This window comes from Excalfactoria chinensis, chromosome 2 (assembly GCF_039878825.1).
Source record: "Excalfactoria chinensis isolate bCotChi1 chromosome 2, bCotChi1.hap2, whole genome shotgun sequence".
Lineage (NCBI taxonomy): Eukaryota > Metazoa > Chordata > Aves > Galliformes > Phasianidae > Excalfactoria > Excalfactoria chinensis.
Genome location: NC_092826.1, coordinates 37015031 through 37036213, shown reverse-complemented (window position 1 = coordinate 37036213; position 21183 = coordinate 37015031). Strand labels below are relative to the sequence as shown.

At 35.4% G+C, this 21183-nt stretch overlaps 1 protein-coding gene across 1 annotated transcript in view; it reads left to right on the top strand.

Annotated features, from left to right (window-relative positions):
- The window catches only part of RP1 (RP1 axonemal microtubule associated), a 208576-nt gene that overhangs the window by 76386 nt on the left and 111007 nt on the right, over positions 1 to 21183 (top strand). The window contains exons 14-25 of the mRNA XM_072328072.1: positions 1187 to 1290; positions 2977 to 3150; positions 3436 to 3648; positions 5421 to 5602; positions 6090 to 6205; positions 7318 to 7449; positions 10911 to 11113; positions 13029 to 13118; positions 15134 to 15263; positions 15551 to 15702; positions 18068 to 18222; positions 20691 to 20749. Of these exons, the coding sequence (XP_072184173.1) occupies positions 1187 to 1290; positions 2977 to 3150; positions 3436 to 3648; positions 5421 to 5602; positions 6090 to 6205; positions 7318 to 7449; positions 10911 to 11113; positions 13029 to 13118; positions 15134 to 15263; positions 15551 to 15702; positions 18068 to 18222; positions 20691 to 20749 (1710 nt within the window). The remainder of the gene's footprint in view (positions 1 to 1186; positions 1291 to 2976; positions 3151 to 3435; positions 3649 to 5420; positions 5603 to 6089; positions 6206 to 7317; positions 7450 to 10910; positions 11114 to 13028; positions 13119 to 15133; positions 15264 to 15550; positions 15703 to 18067; positions 18223 to 20690; positions 20750 to 21183) is intronic.

Sequence of the window (21183 nt, the reverse complement as noted above, 5' to 3'; positions counted from 1 at the left end):
ACAACTGTCAAATATCATCAATATCATCAGTATAATTAAATATATTATAAAGACAATTAGATCAAAACCAAACTGGTATAAATCAATTATTCTAGATGGAAAGTCAGAAGAGCAGACACTGTCACCGTATGTTTCCATTTTTATAGTTCAGAGTACAGAATGAATACTAGTACAAAATTAATACAAGCATTTATCATGCAAGGCTTCTTCCTTCAGAATAAGGTCTTTCTCTGATGATTTCTTTCAGATTTATTTGAGTTATTTAAATGTGCAGTAGGTAACAGAGTGACTAGGTTGGTCATGTGCAACAGAAATACATTAATGGAAGATTTCATAGGCGGAGATTTGGTCTAGTGATTTTTAATTTCTCAGTGAGCTTTATCTCTATTGTAAAACGGAGAACTTGTTTGTGATAGTTATGTGTCCTCCATCTCTTGCCCCAAGGGCTGGAAAACCCGTCTATATCATATAGTTTGTGACATCATTCCTAGGGCACAGTAGTCATTGACTATATAATCCTAATTATCCTGATAAGAACCTGAAAATCTTATGCCATGGGTACCACAGGAGTGCTCCAGAGACATCTGCAATGTGCAGATTGGGCAGCATAGTGTCATGGCACATCAGTTGTTCAAAAAAATCATCTGTTTCTGCTGGGAACACTAAAAATGGCACAACTTTAGCTTTCATCAGTATATCTGAGCTGTAAGAAGTAATTCTTTGAAATACTGACCAGATTTGAAATTTTCAAATCCATGAGCTATTCTGCAAGGTTTGCTTTAAAAAATCCAGTATGAATACACTGAAAAAGATAAAATCTGTTCTTCTACCTGAGAGCCTCATGTTACTTGAGTGATTTGTTATTTACCAAGTCATTCATTGTGATATTCTGGTTCATTACACCATAGACCTGAGCTACTTTTTAGAGATTTTTTAAAGCATGTATGCTCACCAAGAGATGTTTTTTTAGCTTGTCATTTGCTTCTAGAACTTCTTCCTCAAGGCAGAAAATGAGATATTAATATCTAGGCACCTTCTCCTAAAGGAATGAAGAAAGCGATTCATTGATCAGTGAGGTCAAACTGTTGAGATAATATAATTTAAAATAATACATGATTGGTTGTAATTAAATGAAAATATGATTTTATTTATTTATTTATTTATTTATTTTTCATTTAACTCTAAGGACTTTTCAATGTAATTGTCAAAAGGGGAAATATTTGTGTATTCAGAAGTCATCAGATACCACATCTTGCTCTTGCTCTGGTTAATGGCTACGCAACTGGAAAGGTAACGAATACTGGCTACTGGTTTCTGCTTCATAATAACATTTCATTGTCTGATTAAAAACAGTGCTGTATTTATTCTGCCTAATGCATAATCATGCTTTCAGACAGATAAGGACCTATGAAGTGCACAACTGAACTCAGGAAATTGTCAATAGATAGGCAAATTTAGCCACAGGGCCTTGTCTCTTTTCTTACAGTTTACTTTTTACTTCTTGGTAGAATTTTTAATAGCATATATCACTCAGTGCAGGAATAAAGGATCATTCCATGCCACAGCTCATATCAGCTTACCACATTTTGCCAAGATACCTGAAATACCCTAATATTATCTCTTTCTGGATAAGTGTTAATGCTAATGCTGGTTTTAATTGTCACTGTGCTTTGTTGTTTTTGTTTTGGTTTCTTTTGACTTTTTATGTAACCTGCCTGTCATAAATCACCTGAAGAATGCCAGATTTACTTTGATCCATACTGGTTCTTCCCATTTTCATAGTCTTACTGTTGTCTTTCTTTCTCAACACTTGAAGAATGCAAGTATAATCTGTAGAATTTAGTACTTTCTGATGAAACTCTCTTTTACTAAAGAAAGAAGCTGCTTTTCCTTCCTTCCTTCCTTCCTTCCTTCCTTCCTTCCTTCCTTCCTTCCTTCCTTCCTTCCTTCCTTCCTTCCTTCCTTCCTTCCTTCCTTCCTTCCTTCCTTCCGGGAATAATCTTATATGCAAATCTGGTCCTGTTCTTTTCTTACATGACATGAATTAGTATTAGAGGAAATAATGTACTCTCAGTAGAGCTAGATATCCCAGTGGGAGCAGCAGCAGGCTGCCAGGCGAACTGTCAGGCTTCCTTGCAAGACTTTCTAGTGCTCTTGTTCATTACTGTAATTCCATACAGGGAACACCTTGCGATCTGTCACATTGCAATATGTCTTAATACAAAGAGAGTATTAATTGGGCACTTAAATTTAAGCCCTCTCTCTCTCTGTCTGCTAATGTGCATTTTATGAGTTTGAGCAGTCTACTGAAAATCTGGATCTCCATTTTCTCGTTTTCAGTCTTGCATGATTCTTGTCTTCTCAGGGAATATTAGAAATGTTGTTATGCGGAAACTTTTGAGGTCCTTGAAATGACAGTAGGTAAATGTAAAGCAAAATGTCAATACAATTTTTTTTTTTTCTTAAATATGTGGATGATGATTGAGTTGATAAGTTATTTAAACAATTGTTTTGTATACTGCCTTTCATACAGTGGAATCACACAGTCTGCACATCTGAATAGACAGACATGAATGTTGTGATGCTTTGTACTTTTGTATAAAACGTCTGACTCTGTTTTCCATGAGATGAATATGGACTAAAGAGGACAACCACTATTTGCCACCATCATGCAAATTAGAGTAGCAGAAAGTTCATTTTTGTTCTCCCTGCAGTTGAGGTACTTTGGTATCTTTCAGGTTATTCTCAGATTTGTTTCATTTTAAGATGAACTGTTTCTGTGCTTAGAAGTACAACATTTTAGAACTTCAGTATTAGAACTGCAAATCTGGAAAATATGGAGTAAATTTCCTTCTGGACTGGTAGTATCACAGAAACTCAAACAGTACAGTAACCACGTCACTGATACACTCTGATTTGGATTTTGCTTTGTCTAACAGTTAATATAATTTATTGTTCCTACTTTGTCAATGTTAGAGCAAAGACAAGTCTTGTTGTGAGCTCTGCATTCACCTTCAACCAAATGGTTGTGCCATTCTTGAGTCAGCGAGGAACCCAGGTCACACTGTAATGTTCAATCTTCAAGGCAAAGTAGCTGATGAAAAGACAGGATATGCTGGAATTTCCAAGGAATTTGTTGTGCACGTCAAGGTACGGATTGGGGAGAGAAATTAAGTAGACTTTTCTAAAATGTATGGTTAGGAAGTAGATCATATCTAATAGGATCCGAGAAATGTAAGCTGAAGGAATGATCCTCCTCCACCAGATGAAGCCACAATTTAACAGATTGAAATTTTCATTTTTTGCCCTTCTTGGGCAAATGATGGTGATACTGTAGCTGGTACATGCAAATAAGAGGGGCTTCAAATTAGAGAAATAAATATCTCTCTAAAGATATGTACTATTGACAAAGGACTTATTATCTTTCAACTGAAGGGTGTGTTTCACCATGGTGCCATCATTCTACTCAACACAAATCACTGTCAGGCTCTGACTCTCAGATCTGATGGGGGCTGCAGTGGAGCAGGTCAGCAGCAGCAGGAATCCTACTGGAGGGTGCATAAAATTGACTCTGGAGTCTGCATGTTTGAGAGTGTGAGAAACCCAGGAATGTACCTGAAGATCAAAGATGGCCAGTGTAATGGAACAGTAAGCACTTCTTTGTATTTCCATCTGCAGATAATTTAAGTAGATTGTCAGTGACAGGAGAAAATCTTTATTTCTTGGATAAAAATTTAATGAAAGCATTGTCTGGATTTAAGGCTTTTCAGAACTTTTCCTTTATTTGTCAAAGGAATATAGGAGAATATAGCAAGACAAGCCATCATGCCTAGTTGGCACTTAATTATAAAAATATGATAATATTTTAAAATATTTTAATTTTAAAAAATTAAAGTATGAAATTTATTTGTTGTCAGATAGCTGATGACTCTGTGTCAAGATTCTGTTGCATTAATTTGAGATTTTAAACAACTATAGTTCTAATTGTGTACGTTTGTTTCAGAAGATGTTGGAGCCACGTCGGCATCCCATCTTTTACTGGATTCTCTTTTGTCTAAAATGAAGAACTTGATTTTATTATTTATCAACTAGCTATGCAGAGTTTTTCTTTCTGAAATGCTTCATCATTTATGAGCAGCTTTTACATGTAGGAAAAATAATATATTTGGAGAACATGATTGAAATATTCTGATTCTTTGACCCGTAGTATTCTTTACCTGATTGGAATGTAAGCAATGCATTTTCAATCTTGAGAGAGGGGGAAAAAAAAAATTAGAGAAAGAAATAAACATTATTTGTTCATTGGACTTGGTGTTTGCTAATTCTTCATCAATTTGTTGATAAGAACTGATATAATTGTTTTGAATGTGACAGAATACAAACATGTTCAGGGATTTAGACTGGTGTTAAATCTAAATAGACTGATGATAAAAAGGACTAATGAATAATTAAAACTAAGCAATTTCATGCTGAATTGACTTTTGCAATGTAGTTCTGTTAAAATGAACTAAAATTCACAAATCTACTCATGATTTTTATTTGAGAGTTTAACTCAAGTGAGTATTAAATAGAATCAGAGCTGAGATCCTCAACAATTTTGCCCTTGATGTCAATATACTCTGATCAGAGATTTAAAAAAAAAAATAAAAATAATAATTGATCCATATATTAAATGCAGGTGTTCTGAATTTGTTGCTTTTTTAGCAGTGCCCTCACCACAGGATGGAGAGGAGTCTTTCATGTACATTAAGGATGTTTATTTTGAGGAGTTACTGGATTTTGAGGTTAAAATTATAGCATATGATAGGGAGCTCTTCTCTCTGAGACATGTTGAACTGGGATTTTTGTAGCCTGTTTCTGGTTACTGGCCACAAGGAGGTTGTCTTATTCTGAAAACTAGTTGAACCCTAGTGCCTATTCCGTGTTACAGTGGCTACTAAGTTCACATGCATAGTGCTTTTAAATCTACAAACATACTCACTTATCACTGTTGGAGGGCCAGATCATTGGAGTAGTACACTGATGTTTTGGTTGACTAGGATATTGAAGCTGATGTTGTAAGTGTTGTAAAATGAAGACAAAAAATATATTCATATTCCTTAACCTTCTAAAGGCTTAGTAACTGAGGAATTCCTCTGAATATATCCTGGACTTTGCCTAATCCCTAACATGATTCAGAATATTTTTTCTCTTTTTCATTTGCTCATTTTATGAATTGGCCTTTCTGGTCACAGAGGACTACATAGTACCAAGATGTGGACTGTGTGTGAATGTGTAATGGTGTAGTACATTATGAAGACCCTAAAGTTAACCTGAAATGTCATTAGAAAATAGTAATATGTTAGTCTTGAGAAACATCCGACTTACCTAGGTACATCAGTGCAATTGCTGACTTCAGATTTCTGTTTTCAATTTCCTAGGGCATAGGTGATGAATACTGTCACTTTAAAATTGAGAAGAATTGGGAAACTGGAGCTGTAAGTCTGGAATCAGTGAGGAGTAAAGGGATGTATGTTGGCCTTCTGCCAGATGGTCAGACCAAGCCAGTCATTAACATTGGAGAGAGCAACATTTTTTTCTACCCGAAGATCATCAAATGTAAGTGATTTCATAATATTTTAGTTTGCCTAAGTGATTAGTGTTTCTGACAAAGTTCAAAACAGAAACACCTAGGATAGATTGTTTGCTTTTGCACTGTTGTTTTTAGTCATTTTAAAAGTGAAAAGTTTTATCACACAATTTGTCCTGGGTGGCTAGTTAATTTTGTTCTATTTATTTCCTTTAATAAAAATAAAAGGTGTGGAATAATTTTTATTTATTTATTGGAATAATTTTTATTTATTTTTAACTGAAGAAATAAATTTTGGAGCATGAGAATCAAAACAGATGGCAGGATAGACATGGAGTTGACTCCTTGGCCTATTCCCTGTTCTGGCTACAGATTCTAGAGCCCTGGGAGCTACCATCTTGCTCTCAGCTACACCACACTTTCCTATTTTTATAGGGAAAGCTTTAAAATTTAGAGAGGGTGTACATAGCAGAAATGCTAAGTCATGGCCTGAACCAGTGATTGAGCACATGGTGGGAAGGCAGGGCCAGGGCCAAACCAGGGCAGCTCAGGTGCATACAGTGTGCCTGAGTGACTGGAAGAGGTGCAGTCACGATCCACCCCTTCTCAGACCTCACTTAAGGGTTGGCAGTGGAGGTGAGGTTATTGCTGAATCATGGTTTGTTTGTTTTGTCTCCTTTGTAGAATTAAGTTTTTAATTTGGTGAGCAGTTTGGAGCCAGCTGGCTGGGATCTTTACTGTAGAAAATGAAGCTACGTCTGTAGTCTTATCTGAATGACATAGACACAGAGAATAAGAAATGCAACATCTAATGGCAGCAATGCTAAAGTGGCCATCAGTTGGAAATTAAGAATTCTGTTAGTGTTCTGTCAGACAAATGAAGATCAGACTTATCTTGAGTGCCTCAATCAACAAAGAGAAAATTTGAAAACATAGATCCAGTCTCTTTAATTCTGTTTTATGTATGTTGTTACCAAGAAACACAGAAGAATTTTCAAAGTCACTGTGGTGGCATTGTTACCATTCAGTCCCTACTTGCGGCAAGGTGTTGAGAATATTGCAGTCTCTGTGTCATTGTAGACTAAGGGAAAGGTTTTTTCTTTGCTACCTTTTGGAAGAGCAGGGTTTTCAATGGAAATTCTCAAAAATCAGGGCTTAATGATGCTGTTAAAGTACAGGCTGGAGTTCTCCTGAATTCTTGTTACTCATAAAAGGAAGAGAACAGTAGTTAATGTTTTCTATTAAAGCAAGAAGGACTTGTTTGCTCACTATTTTATATTACCAGAAATAGCCTCTGGCAGTTTTCATTTCAGCATTCCTACTGTTAAGAAAGGAAATACTGTGAAGAAACTGATCTTGTGGAAAACCACATTTGAGCAGGTCATTTCATTCATGCCTCGATGTTAGACTGCTACTTATATTTTCAAAGCACTTAATGGATATTTATTGGTACATCATATTTATTCTCTGTTTTTTTTGTGAGATGTTGCTAACAGCAAAAGCCTATTACTAGTGGCTGTGTGATACACAGAAATAGATTTTTGGGATCTGTTGTGCTGAATTATCAGTAGGTCTAGTATTAGTGTCTGTCAAGCTTCTGAGACAGAAAAAAACCCAAAAAATCAACAAAACCATTAAAAAAAAAAAAAAAAAAAAAAAAAAAAAAAAAAAAAAAAAAAAGGAAACATGAAGCAAATGATTTGTAGCCAGAGACAGAAATTACACAAATTTGCATTTGATTGTTTCAGTTGGCTGGGAAAATCTCACGGGAACTCCTACAGAAACCAATCAAGAGAAGAAAGACTTTGGAGTATCTGAACTCCCACCAGCAAAAGCCCTGTGGCAAACATCTCAAAGACCTTTGGTTTTTCCACCCTCAGGTAAGAAACAATCAACAAATAAGTTTTAGTACAACATTAAAGTATGCCTGCCTGCCGTGCATATTTGCAGTTACTTATCCACATTTGCATGTTACTATTCCACATTGGTGTTTTTTGAATATGTAATCATCTATGGAATTTAAAAGGTTGATATCACCAAGAGCCCAGTCCAAAGCTTTTGGGAAGTCATGGAATAATTTCTCTGACATTTTCTGCTTTATAATTCAGTAGGGGAAAGAGTAAGGTTTCAATGTGTTGAATTCTAGTTTGGTTTTCTGTAGCTAGGCAGGTGAGAATAATTAATTTATATTCAGATTGCAATTTCAAAGTGTTCCTGACAAGTTTATCAAAGTGAAGCAGATGCCAATGGGATAATCACTCATAGGGGTAAAATATTGGGTAAGACTTTAAAATAAACTCAATTGGAACAAGACATTTTCCTTGAATTCAAAGTATAGGTATGGATTATTATTGATTACTGTTATTTGTTTCTGGCAATGTTTCCATTCTTAGCTTAAAATGTTCACTTTTTGCTTCAAATCTATCAGACCTCATGTTATATTATTGTGTCAAAGTCTTCCCAAAATGTTGTGGGTAATCAGCAAGAAGAGTGATATGTTGTGTTTAAAAGCCATGGCAACAGCATTTAAACCATCAAACCTGTTTTCAAAGAAGTAGCATATTACTTGGATTGGGTACAAATGACTCCTGTATAGAAGCAATATCTCCATAAAATTGGTTAGGTAAATTCTATTGGCTATTTGAAGTATTTCTGACATTCATATGTCTGGACTCTGCTTATGCAAAGGGAACAGAAATATCAGTTACCTTGCCTTTCAAAGAAAATATTAAAATCGAGTAAGAACTTTTCACTTAGATTACTTTAAAAGTTATCTGATCTTTGATATTCAAATTTTTATTTTTAATAGATATTTATTAAATGCTAATTTGTCTTTTTTAAACAGACTTAATATTTCAAAAAGGGTGATGTTTGGAGTTAGTATACTAACCAGCAGTAGACTTAGTATTTGATCTCAGAACAGACTAGCCATCTACTACATCTACTAGACAATATATATCTTTTCATTGTTATTTTCACAAGTAATAATTGGTTTGGGATTAATTAGTCATAGAAGACTAGAAACATAGAATCATAGAATGGTTTGGAAGGATTGTTAATGTCCACTCTGTTGCAACCCCATGATGTGGACTGGGCTGCCCCCTACCAGCTTAGGCTGCTCAGGGCCCTATCCAACCTGATTTTGAACATCCAGGGATGAGGCGCCCACAGCTTCTCTGGATAGCCTATCCCACTCTTTCACAATCCACTAAGTAACTTAATAAGTAATTAAACTGAAAAAGTACTTCGTGCTTGCAGTAGGTGTTTTGGGCAGCAACAGTGCAAGAAAGGAATTTTTGTACTAACTATAAAGAGCAGCATGGGATTCCTTATGCTTCTTAAAACCTGTGCACTCCTTGGATCTTTTAATGTGTTTGCTAGGGAGTGCTTGTGAGTCACAATATCACCCAAACAAGTAGGATGTGGTGTCATATAGCTTAAGTAAGTCTGTTTTGTTGCAGGTGAGGAACTAAGTAGTTCTAGTGACAGAAAATAGTGTTGCTCTAAGAATGCTGAGAAGTCACTTTGTCAAAAAAATGTTTTTGGATCAAAGCAGCTGTTTTGTTAGTGAAAGACACATTCCATGAGGATGTAGAATTCATTGGTCACAAAAGTTTTGTAAGAAGCAAGTCCCAGGGATCCATGCCAAGTTTTATCATTGCATTCCCACTTTTATTCCATTGATGATAAGGTACAGATCACTGAGTTTTACAAATTTGTCATAGACACTTTATTTATTTATTTATTTTACGTATTTGTATTGAGTTTGGCTAGGGTGATATTAATTTTCTTCACAGCAGCCAGTTTGGTGCTGTGTTTCAGATTAGTGTTATCAGTTTTGATAACACAGTGATGTTTTATATATTCTGCTTATTGTCTGTACTGCATTGAGGCCTCCTCTGTTTCTCTGTTTGCCCCATCAGTGAGTAGGCTGGGGATGGGTAAGAGCTTGTGAGGGATATTAGCCAGGGCAGCTTACCTGAACTAACCAAAGAGATTGTCCAATGTCATGCTGAATGATAAAATCTGGGGAGGATTTTTTCAAGCTGTTCCTTGCTCTGGGACTGAGCATTGGTATGCTGGTAGTAACTGCTTTTGCATCATTTCTATATATGTAGATAGTTTTTGTTGTTGTTGTTGTTGTTTTGTTTTTGTTCTTGAGATAGTTTAACAAGTGAAAGTAAATATTCTAACCCAGCTAAACACAGTGCAATATTTTGATTAAACAAATAAAAAACCTAAGGAATCTGAGAATAAGATAAGTGATGTAGCAGCAGAAGAATGTGTAGTCATAGACTGGGATTTCTTTAACAAATCAGTATTAGTGTCAATTTAAGAATTCAGCAATATTTTAAGTGATTTTATGCATCTGGAGCCTGTGGCCTCTGAAAGCTTGATTCATTGGATGCAACTTAATGGATGAGAAATGACCTGTGGGTTACAAAAGGCTGAAAGAGCTGAGGCTTTCAGCCTGTAGAAGGGAAGGCTCTAGGAAGACTTGAGAGAGGCCTTTCAGTATCTAAAGGAGGGTTATAAGAAGGAATGGGACAGCCTCTTTAGTAGGGACTGTTCTGACAAGATAAATGCTTTCAAAATGAAATGTCATTTAGACTAGGTATAAGAAGTTTTATTTTACAGTAAGGCTGGTGAGGCACTGGAACAGGCTGCCCAGAGATGTGGTAAACGCCCTGTCCCTAGAGACACTCAAAGTCAGGCTGGATGGGGCCCTGAGCAACTTGTTGTAGCCGTAGGTGTCTTTGGTCATTGCAGAGGAGTTGAACCCAATGATCCTTAAGGGTTCTTTCCAGTTAATGTGTGTAGAGGTGAATTTATGCTTGTGCCATTACTGAAGAAGTAGTGCTTCAGACATCTGATGCTTGCAAACACATTTTATTTTATTTTATTTTATTTTATTTTATTTTATTTTATTTTATTTTATTTTATTTTATTTTATTTTATTTTATTTTATTTTATTTTATTTTATTTTATTTTATTTTTTTATTTTTTTTTTTTTTCTCTCTCATAAAGCAGTACTGCACTGCTGTTGTCTTATTCATGCAGAACCTCCCTTAGCCTAAACACTGGCACTATGTGCTTAAGTATGGTTGGGGAAGGGTTTGTTGTAGCTAATCCAAACAAGGCATTTTCCTCATTTGTCACTGAAAAAATGCAATTTCCTCTTCTTTATGGTCTCCTTATCACATAATCACATAATTTCAGGGGTTGAAAGGGACCTATACGAGATCATTGAGAATTATTGAGGTTGTGTGCTGATGTCACAACAGTGACTGGCAGTTTCGTGTCAATTTTTCTCTCTCACTTAATGTTCTGTATTTCACAGAGGAAATGAGAAATCCCCAAGGTGGTGAGTATCCCCTTCCTTCATCTGATGAATGGAAAGTGTCGGTGCTGACAGGAAGTGCAGGAGCTCGAGCAAATGTGACTCTCTGGATATACGGAGATGGAGGAGCAGCCGGACCAATAACTCTTGGCAAGGAGAACAGAAAGCAGCTGTTCCTTCCAAGGCAAGAGGATGAATTTCAGGTAGCTAATGGAGTCTAAGAACATTATTTTACTGTTTCTTTCCAAAGATTATCCTGTCATGTGAAAAGAAAAAATATTTTTCCCTTCTATTTACACATAAAACAAATCTCTCTAATCTCTGTGTATTCTGCATTAAATCAGCTTAGTGCAAATAGTTAGCAGTGGAGGAGCCATTCTTTCTTTCACCTTCCTCTCTCAGACATTTATTTCTCTAAGACCATTGATTTGAAACTAGCTTTAGGAACTCTCTGCTCCTAAACAAATCATGTATAATGCAAGGCTCACATATATTTCACGTATCTTTAGTAATGAAATGCTCTTGTGCACAGTGTTCACAGTATACTTTAAAGTGATTATTGTATAACTTGTTCAGTTAAAGTTGATAACTGAGACATTTTTAAGCCATCATATTATAAACACCCGTAATACCAGAAGTTTTATTGGTAAGACACCAATAAGTGAAATGCTATCATATCATTAAAACACAATGTTTCACTATATTATTTAAGAAAAATCCCACCTTCACTGTGGCAAGATTATTTCCAGATGGACTGAGAGGATATTTTTGAAGGAGCTAATATTTCTGTTTTGCTGAAATCTTTCTGTCTGAGATGCGTGTGACACGTTGCTGTCTTCATATAACTGAAGCAGAAGTTATACTTTCCACATTTTGTGTAATTTTTTTTTTTTTCTGTACTCATCAATTCTTCCAGCGCAGTCTTGGCACAAATCAATATGTCAACAATATTAATAATAATCCTAATGAATGAGAGATAGACAGGAAGATAAATAACTGAGCATTGCACTTGGTTAAGCACGTTGTCTATATATTCTGATCCACAGGGAATCCTGTTCTCTTAATTAGTGAATAATTCATAAGTAGCACTGGGTAATGACATGTTTGCAGTGTTAATCTGTATGTTCTTAAGAGATGGACTGGTTTCTTTTCTCTAAAATAGATATTGCCCATTATAGCACCCATTATAGCTCTGCTCTGTATAATGATATTGTGAGCATGGAGGACCTGTTAGCATCTGGGGCTACTACTATGACCCTTTTACATCATGCTGAAGGTGTTGCTTTCAGACATAAAACAACAAATGTCACCAAAGTGCTTTTCAATCTTGAGTGTGAAGTAGGCAAAGAAACTCTTTGAGTAAGAGTTTTTTTTTCTTTCCTTCCCTCTTTTTTTATCCTTTAAGCTTTATCCTGTACTTGTTTAGCAAGGTAAGTCTTGAAATGAGGAAAGGATTACAAGACTTTTAAAAGTACATCTTCTGTTTACCTTTTGTCTCTTTGGCCTTAGTATGTTTTCACTGCTTTCTACATCAGAATGTATTAAACTTTATTTTTAAATAAATACATTTGATCATAGCTCTGACCATTTGCTCTCATTGTTCATGGAGCAAAACAGCTGGCAAAAGCCTGTGATAGTCAGGCAGTTTGGATTTACTTTTCTTTAACCTTTCACTTTATTAGCAGTATGCATGACTAGGAAAAGTTCAAAAATTATCTGGAGAGATGAAAGCCATTCATACATGGCCTTTCCTCTCCTGCCTTACCCATCCAAGTCGTCTTGTACATTTATGTTTTGTATTATACTTGAAATAATCAAACAGGCATTAATCAGAAAGGCTAAAGAGAAATCCACTAGAAAAAGTAGAAAACACGAGAGCAGTGGGTGTTGTTCAGTATGCAGTTTCAGGCATAAAATACATAGGCCTATGCTAGCCATTAGGTTGCTGCTTCTTCCATGTGTATGAAATTGAAATATCTTTTGGTCATTAATTGGACACTGTTATACAGCAAGGTATGTCCTTTCTTAACCAGTATGCAGCCTCTATTGCACAAATTTAATGTATGCTACATACAGTTTTGTCTGTAGTTATATGGTGTTGTTTTGGTTTTAATTCAGGTTAAGTTAAAAAGCATTGGGAATATCTACAAGATAAGAATCGAACTTGGTGAATTACTGAATAAGCAGTCAGAGTGGAACTTGGAAAGGGTGAGATTTTTTTATGATAAATTCTTTTCTGCTTCATTATTTTTTTTGTGTGGACCAAAAGCCCATCTTTTCATGAAGCTGCAGCTTCATGAATAAAAAGAAATGCTTTTTGTGGTACCTTTTTATTGCTTTGGCTTTGTTGCTTGAGAGATGACAGAAGCACTGACAAAGTCTCTCAAAATGAACTTCTGAACATTGTTTGCAATTATTCATTTAGTGTATTCCAATTTTAGTGTATAGGTGGCTTGTGCAGTTTTACTTTCTGGACGTTCACCTGTACTCTTAGATGTTTGCATCTATACCTGCTTCACAGCTATAAATTCAACTGTGAAAAACTGACAATGATGGAGCAACAGTTATTTCAGGACAAGTGTATGCAAAGAGTGACCAAAGTTTAAGTATAGACTTTTTATGATTGGTGCAAATGTAATTCATAATTATTTTCAAAGAAAAAGAAACTGCCCTTTTTAAATTCAGAATTATTTCTTCTTTTCTGCTTCTATTCTTGCTCTCCTGTTCCCGTGATAGGAACATTTGTCAGATTAAATTAAAACTAATTCTTGAAAACGCTGACCTCCATGCAGGATGTCTTTCATAATTATGGATAAATATTGGTCTCCTGTTTCTTATTTTGAGTCTGTAAAAGACCTAATCTTATTCTTTGGCTTTTCATTAATCTTAAATAAATAAATAAATAAATAATACTAAAAAGGACTGATAAAGAAAGCCAGTATTACACAGTAATAGGAGTCTGACGTTCATCAAAAGCTATTAACCATACCAAAACTAAGTGTAAATATTTCAGTTGCTGAAAAGATTGCAGGAATCTTAATTTCCATCCTGGTGGTTACAGCATATTTATTTAACGTCTTGGTTTAAATTTCATAGGGTAATGCTGGCATTATTTAGGCAAGATGAAATAAATTGCATGGAAAACTGTGTTATCTGACCATGCAGTTAATATTCGCTATTGTTACAAGTCAGCAGGGGGAGCTCTGCCAAAAAACATTAGAGATAACGAATCTGCTGCAGAAATATTTCTTGTTAGACTAAGTACATGCTTTGGATTAAAAGAAGTGTTTCTTTTACTGAATATTTTATTGGAAAAATGAGAGAAAGGTATACATTATCCTGTTTTCTTAAGTATTGTAATGTGAATGTGAGTACTTATTTTCATAACTGTTCAGAAAGCTTATGTATGTTATATCCACATTAAAAAGAGAACTGCAGAGTCAGTTTTCTGCTACTGATTTCCTTTTGCTCATGAAGGCCAATGGAAAACTGCAGCACCACTAATAACAACGGAAACTACTCTCCCATAAAAGGAAAAGAAAAACTGCTTTAGTTATAGGAGCTAAGTAAGACAGCTATTACAATGTACTGTGGATAATAACTGGATAATTTAAATTCTTCCCAGGAATACAGAGGGGGCTGGTACTCTGATTTTTTTTCCCCCTGTTCTACTGTAAAAGCCAAATACAATGTGAATTGATATAATATTTCAACATATCTTTCTGCACCTCTCTAAAGAGAGAATAGGTGATGACTTCCATTTTCATTTTAATATGAAGGCGCTAATCTTTTTGCGTGCCTTAAACTTGCTATTAGAAATACTCAAGACAGTGTTACACGTAAAGGGGGCTCACTGATAGAAATTACAATAACTGACATTCCGTATGGCCAAAAAAAATGTAATTACAATTTTAAAGTTTTATTTACAGCTTTCTTTGCTCCAATAATAAGTTGACTTTAAAGCCAAAGAATATAACCTGGCAATTTCATTTGAGATATGACAGATATGAATCCAGATCCTCCCTAGTGATAAGTAAAGTAGCAAAGTGATAGCTAAAATAAAAAATATTTTCATACTGCAATTTTGCATGTCGTATTTACTGATCGTGTTTTAATTTCTTTTCTGAGATAGAAAAAAATATATCAAAAGATACATTTTGCAGTGGAGAAGCAAAACACTGGAAAGAGTGAACTGAGTCATAGTTAATCTATTTCTTCCCTAGGTGACACTGCAACACCTGATGAGTAAGAAAACACTGAATTTTCCAGCATACACGTTGTCAAAGAGTGATAATGATAGAGATCTTGTGTGTGAACTTCCATTAGTGGAAGCTGGAAAACCTATTTATCCAAGTACGTGTGTACATCACAGTTACACAGTTATGTATGTATTGGTTACTTGTTTTTCGGTATTACTGTCATCCGAATTATATTACATATGCTACATGTCCATAAATGTGGTCTTAGCAACCTTGGAAACAAATAGATTGAGTTATGGAAAATATATTCCAGTAAAGTAATTACAAAACATACTTACCAGTATTGTTTCCATTAAGTTGGAATCACAGAAACACACAGAATCACAGAATTGTAGGGGTTGGAAGGGACCTAATGTATTTTTCTTTTGGTTATTTTTGAAGTTATTTTATATCATGTTTATGTCTACACGGGTGACTTGGAGCAAGCTGGCACAGATTCTGCAGTTTATCTATGTATCTATGGAGAAAGAGGAGACTCTGGTCTAAGACTTCTGCAGAAGTCTGGTATCCCAGTGAAATTTTTGAAAGGACGGGTAAGTCTGAAACAATTTTTTCAGCTATATACATATAATTAAGTCAGTCTTATTAATCTTAAATGGTTCCTAATAAAGAAAAGATCACTGAAACATATTATCACAAGGTTGGAAAGGACCTAGATCACCAAGTCCAACAGTTCTCACATCATGACAAGTGGCTACCACAAGCCACTAAACCTATATCTTGTAGCTACTAATCCAGACGCCTCTTTAATACTGCCATCAGTGTCAGATCACAAAGGTTTAGCAAAATAAGACCTAATAGCTAAGCAAAATCAATTTTACAAATCCAGGAGTGATTAGAATGAATAAAAACACAGTCAGGCAAAGGGGAAGAAAAATTAAATGATGAATTCCAGCTGATGAGAAGAGCCTGTGAACACAAAACATATTCTATCAAGGTATAGTGAGATACAGCTAGAAACAAATGAACATGCAGAAATCACTCCATGATTTCAGATCTTAGTAGATCTGGTGGCTATTTCTTTTAGCTCATAATAGTATAACACTGAGATTAATTCAAGGTGGATTTGAAGTCATTTCATCTTTCAGTTGCAGCTGACCTCCTCCATAAGTGAAATACCTGTTGTCCGAATTTCTGTAGCAGAGTATGTTTGAATGTGAGGAACTTCTGAGTTTAATCTTAGCTCTGTCACTAGACTTCTGTTGGATTCCTAAGAAAGAAGTTTGGTTCTTCACTTGAATGTCTAACTCATGGTATCAAGCTCTTAGGGGAACACTTACAGGAGAGCAAAGCAGTATATAAAATGTTAAGCACAGCAATAGCTTGTCAGAAAACTTCAGAGATATTTATACTGTTTTAGATTTTTTTTTTTTATTTATTTATTTATTTTTTTTTTAAATATCATTACTAACATGTTTTATCCACACTGAAGTTCAGAATTTAAGTGGAGTTGTCTAGGGATTATTCTAGCTGATTTGATAGTAAATTCCCCATGTTTTATATACATGGGACTGAAGGGGCTGTTCAAAGTGCTTCATATTATATAAATGGGTGTAGATTAAAGGAGGGGAGGTAGAGCAGGGCCTGAGGTATATCGTTTTGTGTCAAAATGAACACAATGCTGACTTGAACAACATGTTTTAATCCCTACCACAGGTAATTGCCCGGTATCATAGAGAATAAAGTTAACCTTTCCTAAATGCCCACTTCCTGTATGTGCCTGCTTTGTTGCACAACCAGTTAAAATTTTCAGTGCAGCTACAACTACAATGGAGTTTAAAGAGCATTCTGCCCTGTACATAGCAGGCTCTTTGAAATGCTAAATGTGCTGATAAATTAACCCCTCTGTTTCTCAGTTGAGTGTCCAAACTCATTTGAATATTTGACAGCTTTTGGCAATAATGTCTATGTTTTTACTCTGTAGGTAAAACAAAATATTACACAGATGTTTTATGGAAAAAATAGATGCCAGTGTTAGCAGAAAACACCTAGGTACTATAAGTAAGTCACTAGGGAAATCAGTTCTGCTTCAGTGGACTCTTTGGTGATTGCTGTAAATAATGCATAGAGCCATAAAGATAATGAAGATAAAAAGAAGTATTGAAAAGCTGCAGCTCTGCCTTTGTACAATTTGAGGCAGGGATCCTTCAGAAAGTATGGCTTGTGATCATATATTACAGATACACAAGGGAGAAGTGAAGATGCGCAGTCTTAATTCTGCCATCTGCCAAGGACTAAGAACTTCACCAATATGAATTTTCTGATGTAGTTCATTCCTTCATTTTCCTTTTACTGAGAAGCGTGATTTGGACAGTTGCATTTTGAGAGACAAAGCCATATGCTGCTTATTGTGACAGAAATTACCAACCAGAACCTTTCACCTGCTCAGCTTCATGCTCTTATTATAACAACCTTTGTCAACTGTAAGCACATGTCTAAGGGATTAACAAGAGCAAAGTGGTATATCACATTTCAGTTTCTTTGAGCAAAATAGAATGTAAATTGCAGAGATGAGACCAGAAAGAGCAAAGGATGAAAATGTTTGTATTTTAAATAAGCATTACCAAGGGAAATAATTGCCTGAAGTGGTTCTTACCTCAAGAATTGTTGTAAGCTGTGATGTACTGTGATAATAGTGCAGAGCTGTGGGCTGTATTCTGGATGGTGGATAAAAAATCCCCACAGTTTATTTGGAATTACTATTGTATTCTGATTTTTAGTTGTATTTTCTCATTTGGTTTCATAGATAACCAAAAAACAGTTACCTTTTCAATACAACCCCCTTGATGCAGTCCAGCTGCATGTAAAACCATGGAGCCATTGTAAGAGTAGGATAAGGCTACAGGTTGTTTTAATGTTGGCAAATTATGGAGTGCTCTCTTCTCCTCTGTCCCCTAGGTCAATGCTTTTGAACTGAAAGCTGTATCTCTTGGAAAGCTGCAGAAGGTGCTGTTGCGCTGCGAGGCTAATTCGAAGTCTCAGTATTGGTACTGCGATAAAGTCATTGTCAGAGAAGATGAGAACCACTCAGAATATGTTTTCAATTGTGAAAGGTAATTTTTACAAGAATTGTCTTAAGTATAGGATAGATTCCTGAGAATGTCAATCATTTTTAATAACAATATTTTGCCAATTGGAAATACTGGCTATGATATTTTTTCTTTCTCCAGGAAAAGACAGATTTGGACTAATTTGTGGTTTTACAAATCCATAAAATGCTTCAGAGTAAACTGCTTGAGTTCATAAAATTAAATTATTACAGTGTGATGTAATTACTAGATTATATAGTGTACCTCATCATACAAGAATCAGTGCTATAAGTGTGTGTTACATATTCAGAACGCATTTTAAACTAAAATATATTTCTAAATAGGAAAGAAAAGAGAATTGAAATCCAGAAGTAGCATTCATTCTCAGCTCAGTGTAACATCTGTCCTTGTGTGGGTAGCATGGCCTAGGAACAATGCATGCCAAGGCACTTTGCTATATTAATTCTGCAGTAATTACCATGCTAGATGTTGATCAGTAAAAATTATTCAGTGGCAGAGAGAGAAAAAATTTCATTCACAGCTTTCCAATGAGGAAGCTCTGCCTCTGAAAAAGGATTAAAATAAAGCAGTGGGGCCCAATTGTAAAACTGAAATACTGTGCTCTGTTCAAGGAGGGGAACAGCTTTGTGTTTTGGAAATCTCCCTGATGCATCATATCTGTGCTCAGGTTTTAGTAGGAGTGGTATTGATAAGCTGTCATCTAGTAAGACAAAATTATTTCTTAGTGACTACTTACACAGATTGACCCATTTTCAAGTCAAAAATAAGGAACCTGAAAGAATTACAGAATTCCATCAAATAGTTATGTGATTTAAGCTATGTGTGCCTGTTTCCATCATCCAGGATTTCTTAGCACCAAAAGTATTAGTTGTGATACAATAGTACAGAGAAATATTTTTGTACAGTTTTAATTAACAAGCAGTTTTAATCTGAGAAGTTTCTTTTGCAGACGCTAGAAAGGAGGAAATTAATAAATATGTACAGAAAGCAACCGAAAAGCAATAAACATAATAGGATTTATTTAAAGTTTATTTTGAATTTTATTCGTTAGCAAAAGAAGCCTTTAGAAATAGTGATAATTCCACTCTGTTCTAAGGATTCTTTTTCTTTTTCCTTTTTTTCCCCTGGAAATAAAATTGCTGGAATATTGGCCAAGCATTGCACTGATCCCTTTCCTGAGGGTGTCACAGCTGCCTCTGGTTATTATTATTATTATTATTTTTTTTTTTGAGTCTGTTCCTGCAGTGGCAGACATCTCTTTGTTCCTGTGTCAGTTTCATGCTGTTAGTTGGTGCAAACTTGTCAGGTAGGGGCAGTGGGAAAGGGCAGGAGGAGCATCCAGGGGCAGAAGTCTGACACTGTCTGGGGATAGACAAGGCTTCAGAAATTTTGCACTTGTGACTGAGCCACTTCTCAGCATCTCTTGAAAAGGCAAATTTTGGTTTGCACCTTTGATGTGCGTAGATCACCTGATAAGCAACATAACTGCACAGGGCCTAAGAGCTAGGTAAGGGGAGCTTCTGCAGAAGGGATGGACGAGTATGTGCTGAATGGCATTTTGTTGCTGTTTAGGGAAATGAGGGACAATACATACACAGCTTTGTATCTTCTTTATCATCTACTGACATTCTTGTGGCTGTGAGCCTCCAACCGTGGAATGAATTATGCTGCTCTTCCTCATGCTGGGGACAGCTCCATTTCCTCTTGGCCTCTCTACACTCATTCTCTTCAGGTTATGCGGTTATGCTGGATTGCAGACAGGCTTCATAGAAGACTCGATAATTTAGGACATCCCTGGAGAGCCCTTGGGAGTGGACCAAATAAAAGGAAATAAAACCTAGCAAGCCCAGAAGCTTAATGAATATATTTTTGTTCTGTAGAAAAAGGAAGATTTTTTGCTTGTTTCTTTGATTATGAAGCAGGAGGAAACTGCAAGAGTTCATAACACATTCCGAATAGAAAGTTTTCAAAGTAATCATAACCTGGTGTAACACAGCTAAGAAGCCTAGATAACATTTACCTTCATCCATACTTCAGACTCATCTATCAGTCCTCAGCTGGTAGGGAGAACAAGGAAGCACGAAATTTGATTCCATCTGTTTTTAAGAACAAGTTTTGAACTTAAGAAATAGTGTGATAGATACACACAAGTTATAAGCGGCACTTAGTTTGCAGAACTGAAATGTTTTTCTGTCCCTTTTTATCTTTAAAAATAAATATGGTTGTGTCACATGGGTATATTTTATTCTTATACAGCTCTTATATTTGCAGAAGTATAATTTCAGTTGTTGAGTCAAAAACTTAATTTCTACTTTAACATCTGTAAAAGAAAATACTAGTGGTTTTGTATTTGCTGTCATATATATATTTATTATGAAAGTAAGATGCTGATAATTCAATTATATTGTCTTGTAGAAGAGGAAAATCTTATTCCTACTTGCTTTTTTTCTTTTTTTTTCTCTTATTTTCAGGTGGCTTCCATTTATGTCTCAAGGTGTAATTCATTCAGAAATTGAGCTGTACCCTCAGGGTAAGTTTTAACAGTATTCCATGGAAGCGTGATCAATAAATTGTACTGTTTTTCCTCTGAAGAAATTTAGGCTGAGTTTATACATCATATATCAGGGTTAACCATATTGCTGCTTCATTTTGGCATTTCTAAAAGAGTACGGTTTGTAATTGCATTGCATGATGGGTATAAGTATTACTTGAGGATGTAATAAGGGAATGACTGAGATGGAAAATTCTCTCATATTGGCACGAAGGTTAGAATCACAGAATGTCCGTATGTCCGTTTCTTTTCTTCTTTCTAACCTTTTATTTAAGGTTGAAGGATAGGCCCTTTATCAACTACTTTTTTTTTTTTTTTTTTTTTTTTTTTTTTTTTTTTTTGGTCAGGATCTCGAACAACTCAACAGCTGAAAAAGCAAGAAGAAGCTAATGGTAAATACTTTAATCTTCTGG